The 18,481-nt window shown below is 38.8% G+C and overlaps 2 protein-coding genes across 9 annotated transcripts; one reads left to right on the top strand and one right to left on the bottom strand.

Annotated features, from left to right (window-relative positions):
* The first annotated feature begins 2,996 nt into the window (after positions 1-2,996).
* On the top strand, positions 2,997-13,731 carry LOC133844791 (skin secretory protein xP2-like). Of its 8 annotated transcripts, XM_062279051.1 has the most exons (4): positions 2,997-3,058; positions 3,124-3,262; positions 3,353-3,367; positions 3,431-4,017. In XM_062279051.1, the coding sequence occupies exons 1-4, from the start codon at positions 3,056-3,058 to the stop codon at positions 3,937-3,939; spliced, it is 666 nt and encodes a 221-aa protein (XP_062135035.1). In that variant the 5' UTR covers positions 2,997-3,055; the 3' UTR covers positions 3,940-4,017. The 8 variants fall into 8 exon arrangements, with proteins under 8 accessions (XP_062135035.1, XP_062135037.1, XP_062135036.1 ...); XM_062279053.1 differs by lacking the exon at positions 3,353-3,367 and having other exon boundaries at positions 3,518-4,017; XM_062279052.1 differs by lacking the exon at positions 3,353-3,367 and having other exon boundaries at positions 3,464-4,017.
* Positions 13,732-16,818: 3,087 nt separating this feature from the next.
* Positions 16,819-17,480, bottom strand: LOC133844778 (uncharacterized). Its single transcript, XM_062279028.1, has 2 exons — positions 17,379-17,480; positions 16,819-17,320 (listed from the first exon to the last, which is right to left on the bottom strand). Exons 1-2 carry the CDS (start codon positions 17,379-17,381, stop codon positions 16,970-16,972), a joined length of 354 nt encoding a protein of 117 aa, XP_062135012.1. The 5' UTR covers positions 17,382-17,480; the 3' UTR covers positions 16,819-16,969.
* Between the last annotated feature and the right edge of the window lie 1,001 nt (positions 17,481-18,481).

The following is an 18,481-nucleotide window of genomic DNA, read 5'->3' as shown; positions in this document are numbered from 1 at the left end:
ACAAATCTTATGACTAATGTACGAGTAAGAATAACAAAGACTAATAACGGTCAGAAGTTCAAAACAAAATCTCCATAAGAAAATCTGACGGGTGACAAACGAGTTTGTTTGAATAAAATTTAAATTTAAATTTCAAAGTCAAGGCCACAAATGTCAAACACGGGTTATAATTAACTCCCAGAGCCGAAGCCCGTGACGCGTCAATGGCAATAAAACAGGTGTCTAGCACAATTAAGACTGTTCAGTTAGTGTGTGTCTACGACTAAAACAAATACTGGCTAAATTAAAGCAATAGTTAATTAGTAGACAAACAAAAATTATGAATGCTTTGCCATGCGATGTTGATAGGATAAGCATATGTACATATGAGAAATGTGGGACAATCATATTTAAGAGTAACTGTGACCAATCACACACATGCGAGTAACAGAGACTGCATGCAGCAACAACGGAAGCCTTTTAAAACGTGTTTATCTATGCAAATGCTTAACCATAAATTTACTTCCCAAAACGTAGCCAACTTTTAACGATCGACATTTACATACGATGATCATATGAGAGAAGGAGAAGCGAGCAACACACTCAAATTGTTGGTAGCCACACACACACACATAAAATTAACAACAAGTTTAAAATTCGTTTGGGCCATGAATCTACTACACTCATATTTGTCTGCTAGACTTGAAGCTCTTGTTTGCATTTAACATGCGACTAGTTCCAAGCACTCAGAAAGAGTTGACCAGCCAGTCTTGGTGTACAAGTATTGTATATTTAATATCTACGAACCCAAAACCAACATTTGTACTTAAAGAGAAAACATAAAAAAGATAGCAAAAAAATAAACAGCAATGCTTATGATATACTGTCTGATAATTTTAATTTGTAGTTGCAATTTAACTCTCCGCCAACTCAAAATTATCAAGTGAAGGCAACAATTCGAAGACTAAGAAAACACAGTCCAGCTACAAAGTCAATGGCAGAGAGAAACAAATTAAAAGATCGTCATAAATTATGAGTTATACAACAAAGCGTAATGAATATGAGGAAATAATTTATAAGAAGAAACAAAATAAAACATCAAGTTAACTAGGCAGCGTCAAAGAAATTTTGAATTAACATTAAAAAAATATGCTTTTATATGATCCGTCTTTTACTATACACAATACTCTTTATAACTGTTTAATATAAAAAAATGAAAAATATATTCCTACAAATATTCTATTCTATACAAATAAATCTATTAATTAACAAACTCAATACTCTCCCCTTTATTATTATTTCCCCTTTATAGTTTAATGGTTAAGTTAAAATCAGAAATTTAAAACCAAACAATATTAAACCAAAAATATTTTGTCCAAAAAAATCGGTTGTGACTGATTTAGAACGGTAATTCCGTGTAGAAATTATGAAGCATATAAATCTTTCTTTTAATATTGTTCCTCAACTAATCAATTATTTAGAATTAAGTAGGACAACTCGATTGTTGTGAAAATTTAAGATTCAATATCAATATTTCAGTGTATCCGTCAGTTCAGTTCAGAACTCTCACTTGTTAAAATTTGTACCCTATTGTATATTTTAAATGTATTAGTATATCGTTATACTAAATAAAAATACTCGGTACTTTTGCTATATGTATATTAATTTGACATATTTTAATAAAAATACCCAACTTTCAAGCTTCTATTAAAATTAGATAGCGGGTATCGCACAGTCGAGTACACTCGACTGGAGTTTTCTTAGTTGTTATTATAGAATAAGGCGGATATGTCAAAATTCTAAAATTAACTCTCGCTGAATAACGTTATAAAAAAATAATAATTGCTTTATAGTGGCTAAGATCTGCGTTTTTTATTCAAGCGGATAGACCTGTCATGACTCAATCTACTGACATACAATACTGTATGGGGATCTTTTTTATAGAGAAGCTTCTTAAACTGATCTATTCATTTCCGATTCACCTCCCGCGAGTTTTTCTTTGTTTTCTATATAATTTTAATACTATGCTAATTTAAGTAAAACAATAGGCTGGCCATGCAACCTTCAAGAATCAATCGGAAGCAGCAAATATATCAATGTTTTAGAAATCATCTTAACTAACGGACCCACATTTTATATACTCTGCGGCAGCTGGCCACAATTAAAGAACTAGAAAATGAAACTGGTTTGGGCAGATTACGTACTCCGAAAAGCGAAGAAAAAATCTAAATAACTTAAGGGTCTTAGGTCATAAATCATTAACTATGTTACATACGTTTGATAAACCAAAAATAAACCACTTTCAGGATTAGCTAATGGTCGAGATAGCCAGACATTAGCTATTAGTGATTCAAAAAGAGGGCCCAATCAGTGATTAAAACTGGTTTTGTTCGTAGATCGTCTAGGAATTTAAATAATTTCTGCAGTTTATTCGAGCAATGAACTATTAAGTGGCCATAAACTAGAAAATGAAACCATTCATTTCGACATATTTGCATTTGAATTTAGGCACTGCATTTGTAAATCAGATAATATCATTTTTATTATTAGGTATAGAATCTTACTTTTAATCAAATATAGTAAAGCACATACAAATGTGTTCATATTAATAATTAAATAACATCATTTTCCATTTTGAGTGCTTTTATGAGATGTTTCACAATTCCTTAATATCATTATAAAAAATCAATTTGATGGCATAAATTAAACAATCAGTTAATAAATTCTATGGCCAACGAGATAGAAGATAATCACCGTGATGGTAATTTTTGCCTCACAAGCCAATTAACGGAAGACACATCGAATTGATTGGCCGCCAGCCTAAAGACTGGTCTCATTCCGAGTATTCGCTTTTGGCCACAGCCACATCGCAGCCAAAGCCAAAGCCAAAAGTATTTACAGTCCAAATATTGAATACACCAAAGCAAAGCGAACACCCGATTGACGCATTCGCATGAAATTTTAATTTTAATTTGAGCTCTCATCTATGAATAGTATAAAAAGATTCAGCCCAGCCCCAAAACAGACAGAAGCGATCCAAACGCTTGTGGAGTAAGAGTAAAAAACACTAATCAAAATGGTAAGAGCCACAAAACGGTTTATTCCATCGATCAAGGATTGATACTAACTGCAATTTATTCTCAGAAATTCCTGATTGTTGCTGTTGCCTTCCTGGCCTGCGCCAGCGCTGATGTTTCCCACTTGTCGGGTTACAACTACCAGGCGCCCGCTCCTGTCTACCAGCCAGCACCTGCTCCGATCTCGATCCCAGCACCAGCTCCAGCTCCAGTCTACCAGCCAGCTCCAGCACCAGCTCCAGTTTACCAGCCAGCTCCAGCTCCGATCTCGATCCCAGCACCAGCTCCAGCTCCAGTCTACCAGCCAGCTCCTGCTCCCGTGCATTACGAAGCTCCTGCACCGGCTCCAGTCAGCACTTACATTCCCCCCGCACCCGTCTCGATCCCAGCCCCAGCACCAGCTCCAGTCTACCAGCCAGCTCCTGCTCCAATCTCGATCCCAGCTCCAGCACCAGCTCCAGTCTACCAGCCAGCTCCTGCTCCGATCTCGATCCCAGCACCAGCTCCAGTCTACCAGCCCGCTCCTGCTCCCATCCGCGTTGAGGCTCCAGTTCCCGCTCCAGTGAACACCTACATTCCTCCCGCACCCGTCTCGATCCCAGCCCCAGCTCCCGCTCCAGTCTACCAGCCAGCTCCTGCTCCGATCTCGATCCCAGCTCCAGCACCAGCTCCAGTCTACCAGCCCGCTCCTGCTCCGATCTCGATCCCAGCCCCAGCTCCTGCTCCAGTCTACCAGCCAGCCCCTGCCCCAGCTCCAGTCTACCAGGCTCCAGCTCCCGTTTACCAGCCACAGCCCGTGATCGAGGAAATCGAGCAGCCTTCCGTCGATGGTTACCGTTACAAGACAGTGCGTCGTCGCGTCTACCGTCGCAACCGTCTGTAAATGTTTAGCTTAAATCCTGAAAATACTCGTTACGAATTACCCAAGTAATTGTAATATTAAAAAATACCTGAAAAATACCAAAAAAAATACCGAATTATTATATTAGAATCGAGGAATCAGCAAGAGTCCCATGTGAGTTCTTTGAAAACTTTGCTCAACTCAGCATTATAAATTGAAGTCAGAAATTTATGAAAGTCAAGTACAAGCTTTTTAGAAAAATGAAATCGAATTCCATCCCCAACTCAATCTTCACCTCTAACTGAAGTGCCATCGCCAGGAAATAAATGCAAGGCGACTGACAGTAAAACAGTCAAGCAGTAGGAAGAAAGAAGTTAAATCCGCGAACCCCAATCACCCAATCCCAATGGAGTTGCCGCAAAGCATTCGGCATGCACTCGCATTTATCACGGAATTTATGGGCTGGAATGGGCTTTGATGATGTGGAAATTTTTCTCGTTAGATTCAAAAGTTTCGCCCTCATCCTCATTCGTATCCGTTCACGGGAACATGGCCACAAATAGGGCCAGCATTGGCCTCATCAGTGCAATGACCACTTGTGGCTGAGGCAGCCACAATTGCGCTAACAAGACGCACAAGACGCCCAGAGACAGAGCAGCAGCATATCGACAGGCAGCATGCAGACGAAAGAAAATTAACAAGAAAATGCGATGACAACGGCGACGTCTTTACGATTTGATTAGGGAAATGTCTGCAACGAAGCTACTTACTAAAGCTCCTCTCCCCGTTTGATATTTGGGTTTACTTTCGGGTTTTTCAATGATCCGGATTTAAGTCCCACCACAGAAGCTAGATGCTACCGCATATCCTAATTAAAACCCGACCAAATTACGCAATTAAAACATATAAATTTTTACATGGACAACCACATGGCGCATTACAAAGTTCCCAGTCCAAAGCTGATTTTGTTAATTGCATTTTGGTCAAATATTGGCAGCTCAATTAAATGAATTAAAATGCGTTTACGCTTTGATTCGCAAACATTGAGGCTAAAAATGGATTGGCTGCAATTGAGTACTCGACTATATTGATACTATTCGTGAAATTTCAAACAATTTGACAGGTAATTAGAATTGCCTCTATTCAATTCTACCGCACTAACCAGTTGGTATATTTTCTACGCTAAAGTATAATATATTGCAATTGTCTAGCTAGAATGTTTGTTATATTAATTTGATAAAATTTGTATAATTTCGTGATAGTGTTGAAACTAGTAAGCAAAGTGTGATGTATATTTTCTTTAATCAAGAAACCTAGTCAAATCACATTTCAATCAGATTTTTATGTCCGCTATCTATAGGGTTGACAGTTGTATCTCAGTCCCGAGATATTATAGTCATGTAAGGTAGGTCTAGCCTCAGATGATGCTCTGGGATCTTAAGTGCTTTGGTGGACAATCTAGTATATTTTGTACTCTATGGTATATTTTAAATGCAGTAGTATATCGATATACTAACTATGATGTTTAGTATATTTTAGTATTTTAACAATGATAACGTTTCGCTTTTATGGTATACTTTAAATGTAGTAGTATGCAGATATACTAAATAAGGCCTTTGGTATATTTCAGCTTTTTAGCAATAAAAACGTTTCGCTTTTACAGTATACTTTGAATGTAGTAGTAAGTAGATATACTAAATATGTCATTTGGTATATTTCAGAATTGTATCAACAATTATTCCACCTTCGAGCACACTCTAGCACGTATATTCGTTGAACTTACTGATTTATTTGTACAATTAGATCATCAGTGTTTAAACTTCAGAATATTTTTATTGAATAGAGTATGAATAGTTTACCAATTTACACGCATGGGTATTAAATATATTAAATAATATGTACACATATTTATATGTAATTTAGTTTATTCGGACATGATAATAATAACTTTTATCTCAATGTGCAAACTGTCTGTCATCGAGCTATGATTACAATCTAAGCAAACCAGGGTATCTTGTAGTCTAATGATGTAGATTTAAAAAAATAGTTTCACATGCATACATAGGTTTTCAAACTAAGTTGATATTCAACCAAAAAAATATATTTTGGCCAACTGAAGTAATCCCATAGTTCACTCTATACTAAAATCCTATGCACCGCATTTTATTAAACCAAAATCAGAATTATAAGGTAGTCTGGTGTTATGGTAATTTTCAGCCTCATTACTCTTTACTGAACACTTTTCTCCGCAAAGTAGGCAAATAAAAAGTGAAGCCACGGACAGATATTGGCAACACTCATTTGCAACACGTTGCATACTGCAGTGCAGTGCAGTGCAGCGCATCGGAGCGATGGCGGCGAAAAACAATTGACAGTTGGCTGCATTCGCAACCGCACTTAATTAGCAGTTAATGATGCTGATTAACACGCATTATGACCCTGCTTGCGGCCCGCCCAGTTCACCTTTAGCTGGCCAGGTGTGTGCTGCGCAATGTGTAATCAATGCTTTAGGCGCTATGGATTACAAAATAATCGCGAGCCAAACAACCGCCAGGTCCGCCCAAAAGTATGCAAAAGAAATCATAGCAAACCAAATGGAGGGAAAAAAAGTGAAAATGCGTCGCATATAAAAAGTGATGAGGCTTTCGATGAACTGTGGCGGGGGGTAGGGAAAAGGCAGACATTGTGCTTATAACAAGCGAAAGCCCACAGCGAAATCGATAGCACACACACACACACACAGACTCTCACACAGATACAGAGATACAGAGAGGGAAAATTGACAGTATCTGCGTAATTATATCAGCAGTGGCAGCCACACGACCACTGAAATATGCAACGTTGACTGCCTTCATTTATTTTTACTGTTACTGCATATTGGGGCGGTTCGATATTCGGGATTTCAGTGCTTGTTTCACACCTGTACACAAGTCCAATCCCAGCCCCAGACCCAGTCCCAGTCGCAGCTTTACCTCACTCCAACCATTTGCCGCAACGAACGGCAGTTGCACTTCATTTGCAGCATTAATTTGTCGCGCGTTGATTTATCTTGCAAAATATACAGAAATACGAGTGCTCTCGACAAGCAGTCCTGGTTCAGCTGCAGGTCAGTGCAGGACAGCACAGGACAGGACAGGACCTGAACCTGGGCCAGACCAAAGCACAGAGTTGGGTTGAATTTATGATCTGGCAGTCGCAAGGCATTAAAAAATTGTAATATCGATTGTTAAGCGATGTCAGCTGTTGAGCTGGAGAGTTGAGCTTGGCATTTCGAACTGTCTCTGGCCCGAGGGCAACGCAGGGCACGGCATTGTCCAGTTGTTCAGATAGATGTTATGTTAAAAATACTACGATTATGTGAATGTTATGTAGTATGCCACACAATTATGCAAATGCTGCGCCGAAAGTAAACTTTGCGACTTTTCGAATGGCAACTGCTTTATGTGTGTGTGTGTATGTGGGGTCAATTAGGCTGACATCGAAGGTCAGCTGGTGTACGAAGCTGCGGGATGCGAAAAGTCTGGTTCTTCTCATGATATTTCAACACAAATTATTATTCAGTAAAGACCAAATTGGATATTCAACCATAGCCACTTAATGAAGCTGTTTTCCTATAAATATTTCGACTGAATTTTAATCGTATTCTAATCTGCTTAACATTCAAATGCCTACGCAATTAAAGGTTTATCTATTTTGTTATCCTCCATTCTAGTTCTTCTTCCTTACTTTATATTTATACACGCTACCCATAGGCTAGAAGGGTATTATAACTTTGTGCATCCATGAAATGTATGTAACATCGAGTAGTAGCGAACTCAGACCCTATAAAGTATATTTATTCTTGATCAGCGTCAACTGTCGAGATGATATACTCATGTCCGTCTGTCTGTCCGCCTGTCTGTCTGTCCGTCCGGCTGTATGAACACATAGATCTTAGAGACTATAAGTGATAGAGGTATAGATTTTTGGTACATACGGTGCTAACTATAGTTTTTTATGATTCTTGAACTTTTGGTTGTGATAAAAATTGTCTAAGTTATTAAAGAAACACTTTACTACTTGTCTCAGTTACTTTGGCTGACAACCTAGTATATTTTACACTCTGAGGTATATTTTGAATGTAGTACTATGTCAATACACCAAAAATATCATTCGGAATATTTTTAGTATTTTTGCGATTTATTAATTTGGTATATTTTAAAATTATTACCGCAATGTTTTTCTTTTATTCACAATGGGTAGCGGATATTTCAGAGTCGAGATCACTCGACCGTAGCCCTCGTGTTATTCATCTCCCTATGGTATACAATATTCACTTGCTTTCATTTATTCTTTTTTGTTACCCTTTTGGCTTCATAAACACGCAAGGGGTTTATGGAGCCGCCAAATTTCGCAACATTTGAGTGCATCATGCGATGGAAGTTTGACTATTAACACGCAAACATCTATATATATATATCTGTTATATATATATATATATACATATATACTATTGCACTTGTGCGCTTGTCCTTGTGTTGTGTGTATGTGTGTGTGTGCGCGCATTCAAAGCATTTTGCAGTTTAACTTTATTGGCTCTACGAAAATAATGGAATTGTCAAAATAAAAACGGGTTAAGTGCTTGTTTGCATAGCTTTTGTAGTTTTTGTTTGGCATACAAACTACGTTGAAAAAATATTCGCATCACAATACCAGAAAGTGAGAGAGAGATAGAGAGAGGGCAAGCGGGTCGAGTGAAGAGTGAAACCATCATCGAGAGACGCCCAAATGTCTCAAATGTTAGTTGGCAAAACTGTAGCGTTGCTCACTCTAGTAATCTGTATAATTAAAAGTGCGAGAAATTCGTCCTTCACATCTGACTCCCTGACTCCATCCTCGTACTTCTGACCAACGAACCACCCACTCGACACTCAAGATTGGGACACTAATTTGTTTTTCGTGCTGACACATGGGGAAGCAACGTCGACGCGGTGGCGACATGTTCAACTTTTGACCTGAACTCGCATATTTAGTAACGCATTTGTATCTGTATCTGAATCTGTAGCTGTATCTGTATCGTATTCGAAACAACAGTGACTGACTGGGCCATAAAACGTCGGCGGCGACAACAATAACAATCGACAACAATGAACAACAGCCAAGTCAAATTAAGCAAGAGGCAACCAAAAAGACTTTAGTTCGAGTAGACAAAGATACAAAGACACTGGTCCGCCTTATCAAAGCTAATTAAGCAAACTAATCACAACGACTTTTTCGACTTGGTCGCATCACCAGATGCTCAGATGCTCAACAGCTCAACTAAACTCAGCTCTGCGCTGCTGAGCTAAGTTGGTAGTTGACTTTGATACAAATAAAGCATTTATGTTTTATGCAAATGACATTTAAATTCAAGCAATGGCAAACAAGTGCGAATAGCTCAAGATATTCAGCATACGTGACTTTCATAGACGCTACAAGTGTCGCAAGTTAAACGATTAATACCAAAGTTTAGTAATATTCATTGGAAAGTAATTTAAAAATTTAATAATGAACCTAGTTCAAAAGTATTTTCAAGGTATTTGAAAATATTTGCACATCATTCACTTGTTTATCCACTTTAATTCAAGCCACTAAGTTGTCGCTGAAGCCAATTTAATACCCTACACTCCATTAGTCTTTGTTTGTGTAACCAACTGTTGGCAATAAAATTCTGGTTTCTGGCATATTAAGAGCCTATAATTTGCGCCATTCTTCATCTTGTTTGTTTGTGAACTCAGCACCGCGGACAATTTCATATAAATATCCCACTTTGGGTTGGTCCAAATCATATTATCAGCTGAAACGTTTCGAGTCACACGCTCAACTCAAAATGGTTGGTGAAGCAGTCTTAATAGCAAACAGGAGCTGGAGTACAAAACTAATCCTTTGACCATCTTGTGCTTTCAGAAACTTCTTGTTGTCGCCTTCGCTCTTCTGGCCGTCGCCCATGCCGATGTGTCCCACCTCTCCGGCTACAACTACGCCCCTGTGGCGCCAGCTCCTGTGGCCCCCGCTCCAGTGCCCGTGAAGGCGGCTCCTCTGCCCCAGCCCGTCAACACCTACATCCCCCCTGCACCCGTCGATGTGCCCGCTCCCGCTCCCATCCACATTGAGGCTCCCGCCCCAGCTCCCGTCCACATCGAAGCCCCCGCCCCAGCTCCCGTCCGTGTTGCCCCTGCCCCAGCTCCAGTCAACCAGTACATCCCACCTGCAGCACCCGCTCCAGCCCCAGCTCCAGTCCACATTGAGGCTCCCGCTCCAGCTCCCGTCCGCGTTGCTCCCGCTCCAGTCCCAGCCCCAGTCAACCAGTACATCCCACCTGCAGCTCCTGCCCCAGCTCCCGCTCCAGTCCAGTCCGCCCCAGTCCTGGCTCCTCAGCCCGTCCTGGAGGAAATCGAGCCCGTGTCCGCTGATGGCTACCGCTACAAGACCGTGCGTCGTGTGATCCGTCGCCGTCTGTAAGATGTGCTCATTCATTGCATTTTGGGCGATAGCAAGAAGTTAATTCAATAAAAAAAATTATTAAGTTTGTGTAAGAACATTGTTTTTATGAGTCAAGCAAGTTAATCTTGCCACCAGATTGATTTGTTACCCCCATTGCATTTATATAGCAGCAGCATCTCAAAAAAAAAACATCACGATCTAACATAGGAGTAAGTCCGCAAAACATTTGTCATCGTATTTTATTTCCGCATGCCAGAGATTTACGATCTTTGGTAGATGCGTAGAAGCATTGCCGGCATATTAACACTTTTATTGTATGGGAGATAAAGCCGATTCGATGTTTATTTTATGCAAGCAGCTGGCAAATCCTACTTAATATTCCAAACGGTTGATGGGAAAATAAATTAGGCAAATGTGATTCTTGACAATTAACGAACCAAGCCAAGCCAAGCCAAATATCATTAACATTCGCAGCAAATCGACATGCGAAGGGAGAAAACAGATTGTTATTAATTTTGGCATAATCTCCAAATGACACCATAGGCTGGCAGCATATTGGATGATCATAAATCACCAAAGTGTGAGTGGTCAAAAAGGGACAAAACAAAACAACAAAAAACAAAATGCTCAAAACATCTTGAATTAAAGCACAAAAAAGAGTAAAACCCAAACTCGATTTTTAAATACCCTATTACTAAACCTTTTTATTTCCTACTAACTATACTAAATGGACTATGAAGTGTGATTCTGTTTATAAAAAAAACCCATTGAACTCTTTCCTAACATGTTTGCCATCTTTACTCCATAAGCTAAAGCAAGTCTGGCTTCTTCAGCTAACTGTGGAATTCTTTGCATAATTTGTATTCACTTTTCGAAAAATAAGCCAAAAAAATGAAAATTATGGCAGAAAGACGCGACTCTGATCAAACAAAAAAAAAATTACTATATATGTTATTCAAGAAATAATTGTATATAGCAAAAGCTACTCGCAGATATCGAGTCGTCTTTGCTTTGGTTGCTAGTCTTATAGATTTTTCATCTATGGTATTTCTTGAATGCCAAGAAAATCCATATACCAAATATAGTTCCTAGTATATTTTAAGTATATTTTAATGATAACGCAATTTTGGCATTGCTTTGTTTTAATTAAAAATATGTAATGGTTATCTCACACTTGACGGTAGCTCACTTTTTATTTACAAACTTGTTTTACGTAATATTTTCTATCTCTATTGAAAACGGACATCAAAGAGTTTTCAGATTTCGTGCAAATATATGTAACAGATCCAATGAAGTAATACCGGCCTTATAGTGAATTTATTTTATATATTTTTCATACATATTATATAAAATAAGATTAAAGTATGGTACAGTTATAAATATTAAATGAACAAACATTTTCGATTTCAAATACTCTTTGTCCGTTATTAACAAAATCCTGAATGAATTATGGTAATTGATTTACTGTTTTAAGTATTTGTAAAAAGTGCTCTCAATACATCAATAAATTTTACATATTTAAAAAAAAAAAGGTTCCTATTGTCTTAGTCTTTCATTTTATAGTCTAAAAAACCAGACAAACAAATTGGGTTGCGATATTTTAATGTCGAAACTCTCGACCATTTATTTTCAACTTATTTATATTAAGCAATCAAGAAGATTACTTTAAGTAAAATTTGATGACCGGCTTTTGTGAAATAACTATAATTTTAGACATCTTATTCTAGGAACCACAGAATGTAGTATTCCTTTAGTCCAGTTACTTACCGTGAACCCCAAAGTTTATTTCATACATCTCATTAATCTTTTTGCTATAATACAGACATTGGCAACACTAACAATTAGTATAGTCCGATTATTTAAGCTACAATGGCTAAACATTGCGTGGCTTTATTGTTTTATTATTTTTAATCAATCATTATAATAATATAAATATAGGAACCGAAAAATTTCCATTGTGAAAACTTCATAACATAATGAATATCAAATTTGATGTTATCGAATGCTTCTTATTATATACAAAATAAAAGCAATACAAAAAAAATGCAAATAAACCCTGAAAATTTAATTCAATAAGATATACAACATACCGAGTACATTCATAACATACATATTTTTGCTAAGCAACATCACAAATTAAGTTGAGATGTTCATCTACAATAAAAAAGCCAATACAAGTATGAACAAAATAATAATAACAAAATAATCATAGAAATAAAAACAAATTAAATATAGCAAATGAAAAATGAACACCGAACACCGCTAATAGTGCGAATGACCCACGAACATACATCAAGCTCAACCGCGAAAAAAAGCAAAGCAATAACTAACATAACGATTCATATGTAAATGGTCAATGCTTTGATATGTGAGTGTGTGTGTCTTTTTTTGTTTTTGATCTAATTAAAGAAGCTCTCAGTTTCAATAGGTGACCCCAGTCAAAGCCAAAAGCAATGCTTTAACGCATTGTCTTAAGGTGCCGGATAACGAAACCCGTCGAACCACTTGGCATTGGACTCCCCTCTTCTTCCGACAGCAGCGTTGACTACGACTCTGCATGGAACAGAGCGATAGCGATTGTGTCTCAAGCTGAGCTCGTGGCACTTGAGGGCAAACAGATAGCATGGCATCACGCAATTAATTTGTGGCTGCTGCGGCCGATGCTGTGGCTACGGCTGTGTTTGTGTTTGTGCCTGACCTGAGGTTCAACTATGGGCTATAAAAAACAACTGCAAGTTGAGAGTTCATCAGTACACAGCTTCTTGTGATCCAAGCAGCAACAAAGCAATAACTCAAGCATTCCAATATGGTAATATCAATGGATGCATACCTTCATTAAAGGATCAAACCAATAACCCAACTCTCCATCCTCGCTTACAGAAAGTACTTATCATTGCCGTTGCCTTCTTGGCCTGCGCTTACGCGGATGTTTCGGAACTGGCCGATCAGGGCTATGACTACCCACAACCTGCACCTGCCTACATTCCTCCTCCTGTGGCGCCAAAGAACACCTACATTCCCCCTCCACCACCACCACCGCCACCAGCACCAAAGAACACCTACATTCCTCCTCCCCCAGCTACGGCTAAGGCTTACATTCCCCCACCAGCAGCTCCCGCCAAGGCCTACATTCCTCCCCCACCACCACCACCACCACCAGCACCCAAGAACACCTACATTCCTCCTCCAGCTGCTCCCTCAAACACCTACATCCCACCAGCTCCCGTTGCTCCCGTCCTCTCCGAACCCGTGTTCGAGGAGATCGAGCAGCCGGCTCAGGATGGATACCGCTACAAGACTGTGCGTCGTCGCGTCTTCCGTCACCGCAACTAATCATCGAACGATGTGACCTTTGTTGACTAATATTAAAAACGAGTGAAATTTAAAATGATAAGAGCTTAAAGTGTATATAACATCGAATAAAAACCTTATATAGAAAACAATAGAAACTTTAACTTAAATGAAGCATTGGCAGCAGTCGAAGATGATGTGGCTTGTTGCTTAACCTCAAGTCGGTTTGAAGCATATTGAGCAATCCAACAGGTCATCCCTTCTTTAATCGAGCCCAACTGTCTTTACATATGTACAGACAAGTAATATGCAGCAACCTAAAGCAAAAGCGAAGTCAAGCCAAGCAATTCAATATCTCTGACCCAAGCCCTAAATAAACCGCTCAAGGCCAAACACATGTCGCCGGCTTTTAGAGGCCGATTTCGTCCCCGCCATCACCATCGACTCATCGTCATCGTCTCCATCAGTAAGCGCAGCGCAGTAAAAAGGTCAATTCAACGACCAGACCAATTTGAGTTACCCCCAACAAACAAAAAAAAAGAAATGGCTAAAACATTCCAAGCCACAAAAAAGATGCAAGAAAAACAGAAAAGAAAACAAACAAATCCTCGATTACAAAATCAAACAGCAAACGGCAAATTTGCTGCACAGAACAAAACCAAAAAAAAAAACAGAGAACAACAAAAAAGAAAGGAAAAACACAGAGGGAGCAGACTTGTTGGCCATAATGCAAAATGGGAAATATGTGAATTCAATAAACTTCACGCTCGTCCCGCTCGCCCCTGAGGATGCTTTTCTCACTCTCTCTCTCTCTCTCGTTCACTGCTGACTGCTTTGACAGAGCAGAAACCCTTACAAGTCATTTGGCCAATTGCTGTTGACTTTGCTCTCAAACGAATTTCCTTCGGTCAATGTCGCCGCCAGTCACTGCGTCCTCACAGTCGCTGAGGACATGGATGTGAACGTTGTGGCGTCGCCAATGAACGCCACATATTTTGCACCCAGTTTATGCTGATGACATGCAAGTGGCGAAATTATATTGAGTTCGTGCATTTTTCGCCCGCCAAGTAATGAGCAGCAAACAAGCTGTGGAAATCAGCAGACAGGACAAAGCAGCGATGTCCTGCAGAATGGAGAAAATAATATATAGAAAACAAGTAAGAAATCTACTTTGGAGTGTACTCGACTTTAAGGTACTTTTAGTAAAAGATACACAATACAGTGTGACCAAAGCACGCTCAGAGAACACAGTCTCAGGGATTTAGATGCTCCGGATATTATATTTACATTATTTCTTTGCAGTTATCTCCTTTTGCTTGTCACAAAGATTTCTTCCCATACTTTCCGGATGTAATTAAATACCCTGTAATTAACAGACTGTCAAATGCTATCGACACATTTCTGTATAGAATATTATATTTATGTCAAAGATATATAATCAAGGCTTAGAGATCTTGATGACTACTGGAGTCTACCATTTTTTACAGCTAAAAAATACGAGTCTGCAGACAATAGCACCCCTTAGCCTCAGAAATATTAGACTTTCAGCAGCATCCCAACTACAAACCACAGCCGCCGCCTTTGTCAGCGTGGCGTGACATCCGAAAATTCCCCATGGAGTCTATCAACAGTTGATAAAGCAAATGTGAATGTTGTGTGCGTACGAGTGTGTGCGGGTGTGTGTGCGAGTGTGCGAAGAAAATGTCCCATCCTCATACCGAGCATTGGCATTTGCTTTTGCCTTTTGGTATGTACATAAGTTTATTATTTTGAAGGTAATTGGATTTGTGTTGCAGTCAGGAAGCCAGAGTCTCGACCTCCTCACTCTCGTCCACGTCCACGTCCTTCTGGAGAAGCGTCGCATATTCTGCGGCAAAATAATAAGAAAATATATATTTTTTCTTACGCGCCGACAAGGACAATGAACCTAACTAGCAAAACTGTGCGGACAGACTCGCAGTCTGAGGTGGCCACGTCGCGTCGATCCCAGTCGTAGTTCGCAATCGCCATCGCAATTGCAACATATGCTCGCTCGGTCCAGGGAGTCGCCTTCATTGGACGATGGCCAGCAGAGTCGCCACCATTGTTTGCAGTCGTAATTGTTTTCCTAATGGATAAAGTCTATAAATTTCATTTCACATCGCACAGCTAAATGCGAAATATGTCACGAATGTTAAGCGTTTTATAAACGACAACGACAACGATGACTGCGGAATGCGAGAAAGAGGTGAGAGATGTGGCGACTTATCGATGCTAGCCACTCAGAAATAAAGTAAAATGAAGTACCCCAAGAGAAAAAAGCATTCGCTTTCGCACTTGGTAACAAAAGCTACATTGTATTGGTATTAAAATTATTCAAATTGTATTATGTTAAAATTCGAGTAAAACATTTATTTTTAGTAATAAGAGATAGGCATTCATTCTCTATCAACGTTCAATCATTGGAGTCGTTATAATAAAATATGAATGGTTTGATTGTGTGATATTCTTAAAGAATTTTAACAACTATCACTATAAAAAATATTTCCTCTAAGAATTTCGACTTATACCACCATAAAACAGACCGAAAATATACGAAAATACCATTTTGAAAATACGCTTAATTAAAAAATAATCTGTCCACAATTGGAATGTCATTAAAACATAGAATAAAGACTAGCTTTACTTCATTATAGTTCTATAAATTTGTTTTTTGAATAATTTCGAAGCTATTTCCCTTTCACAATTAATCATTATCATATTCCATAATCATTACCTTTTTAAAATGTGCATATCCAAAATATAAACCAAACTTGAACTCTGTGATTTTTAATAGCCTCAAATATAATACTTCAGTTTTCATACAGACATACAAACACAAGGACATGACAATATAGTTTTGACAGTTGACACATTTCAAAAATTCAATTACTTTAAGGGGGGATACATTCTTCTGTCGGTCCATAACCATAAGATATATACGACATAGTATAAGAGTGTAAATTGAGCATGATTTCAAATAAAGATTGTTAAATTGATATTACTATTAATAATAATGCAGGCAAATCACCGGAACTCTCCACTATCGTGATCTTAATTGCTTTTTGATGGGAAGGAAGGTCTTCCTCATAATCATGCTTAACTACCTCATAAAATCGTCAAGAGCAAACAATAATATATATTTTGGTATTTGTGTGATATATTGGCCTGCTTCAGATCCTTTGATTAATATCAAAGAGACTACAAGACAACATTTGGCTAACATTTTTCCTTTATATTTGTCCAAAGGTAACAAAAACAATAAAAAATCGATTCCTATTTATGAGTATTCGTAACAAATTTAGTTGCGGTGACGGAAGACACGACGACGCACAGTCTTGTAGCGGTAACCATCCTGAGCAGGCTGCTCGATCTCCTCGATGATGGGCTCCTCGGCGGCGGGTGGAATGTAGGCATCAACTGGGGCAGCAACGGGTGCGGGAGGAATGTATTCGTTCCTGGGTGCGGATGGCACAGGCAGGGCTGGGAGAGCTGGGAGTGCAGGAGGTGCTGGTGGAGCTGGGGGAATATAGGACTCAACAGGAGCGGGAGCGGGCAGAGCAGGCTGGGGGTAATCATAGCCTGGATCGGCTAATTCGGAGACATCGGCAAAAGCGCAGGCCAGGAAGGCGACGGCAATGATCAGGAATTTCTATAAAGGATACGAATGATTATTAACTTGACAACCGAAAGATGTTATGTTGACCTACCATGATGATTTGATGTTTAAGCGACGATCAACAGACTATGTTTGGTGTTTGGTTTAGGTCATTGCAACGCTTTATATAGTTAATGTTATAATCGGCGATCGACGATCGGCAACGGAAACAGACAAATGACTTTGAACTTGATCCGACTCATTCATCTCCCCTCATGCTGATGTCGTTTGATATGACGATCAGTATAACATAGTAGTAGATCGCAACACTGGCTATACCCACATCATAAGGGTGACCGGTTTTTCTTTGTTTCAGACTCGATCGTATGCACATGGTTTGAAAGAAAGATTGATGAAGTTATGGTCACGTTTTGTTTGTTTGCGTGCATTATTTGAAGTTGTTGAGTGTTTCGGTGGACAACAGTCGATTGATTGAATTTTTTAGAGTTTGAGGTCAACAAAATGCGCCGCGTATCTCAAATGTGGCCCTTTAATTGATTTACTTTTGCTCATCTGTTTGACAGGGCCACGAGCCAACCATCTTCGTCTACGTCTAACTTGAGTGACCCTGAAAAGACCCCCGCTTACTCTTCTGACTTGGGTTTAGTCGTTGTATAGGTATTTGGGTTTGTTATTGTTGTGTTGTTGTATGAATCGTGTGGCTGATTAAAACGAAATTTAATTTGAATTTCATTTCAACACAACAAACTTCAATTACTGTCCAATCAAACGGGGAAGCTGAGTGTAACAACTGCTGAAAGTGCTGGAAGTAGCAGCAAAATTGCAAACACAGTGGAACCAAGATGCCTAAAAGGCGCATACTTTCAAAAATATTCTCAACTGAGAAAGAGATACATACATAAATAAATAACTGTCATCTTAAAGCCTTAATGTTGGTATAGGTTTATTTTTAGGTTTCTTAAATGAAGATTAATGGTCATATACAATACTTTAAATTAATTCAAATTATAGGAGCAGAGGGCCTTAAAACTTGTTTTCAAACAAATTCAGCAACTATCAATTTGATAAAATGTATTTTTGGCTTACGATAGGCTTTTATTTTAGTCTCCCACTGTCCAACTGATAATCAATTAGAAAAAAATATATGCAAATAAAAAAAAAAAGGTTATACATAATTCTATTACTGCCAATGTT

Source organism: Drosophila sulfurigaster, chromosome 3 (assembly GCF_023558435.1).
Source record: "Drosophila sulfurigaster albostrigata strain 15112-1811.04 chromosome 3, ASM2355843v2, whole genome shotgun sequence".
Taxonomy (NCBI): domain Eukaryota; kingdom Metazoa; phylum Arthropoda; class Insecta; order Diptera; family Drosophilidae; genus Drosophila; species Drosophila sulfurigaster.
This window is presented reverse-complemented; position numbering and strand designations above follow the sequence as displayed.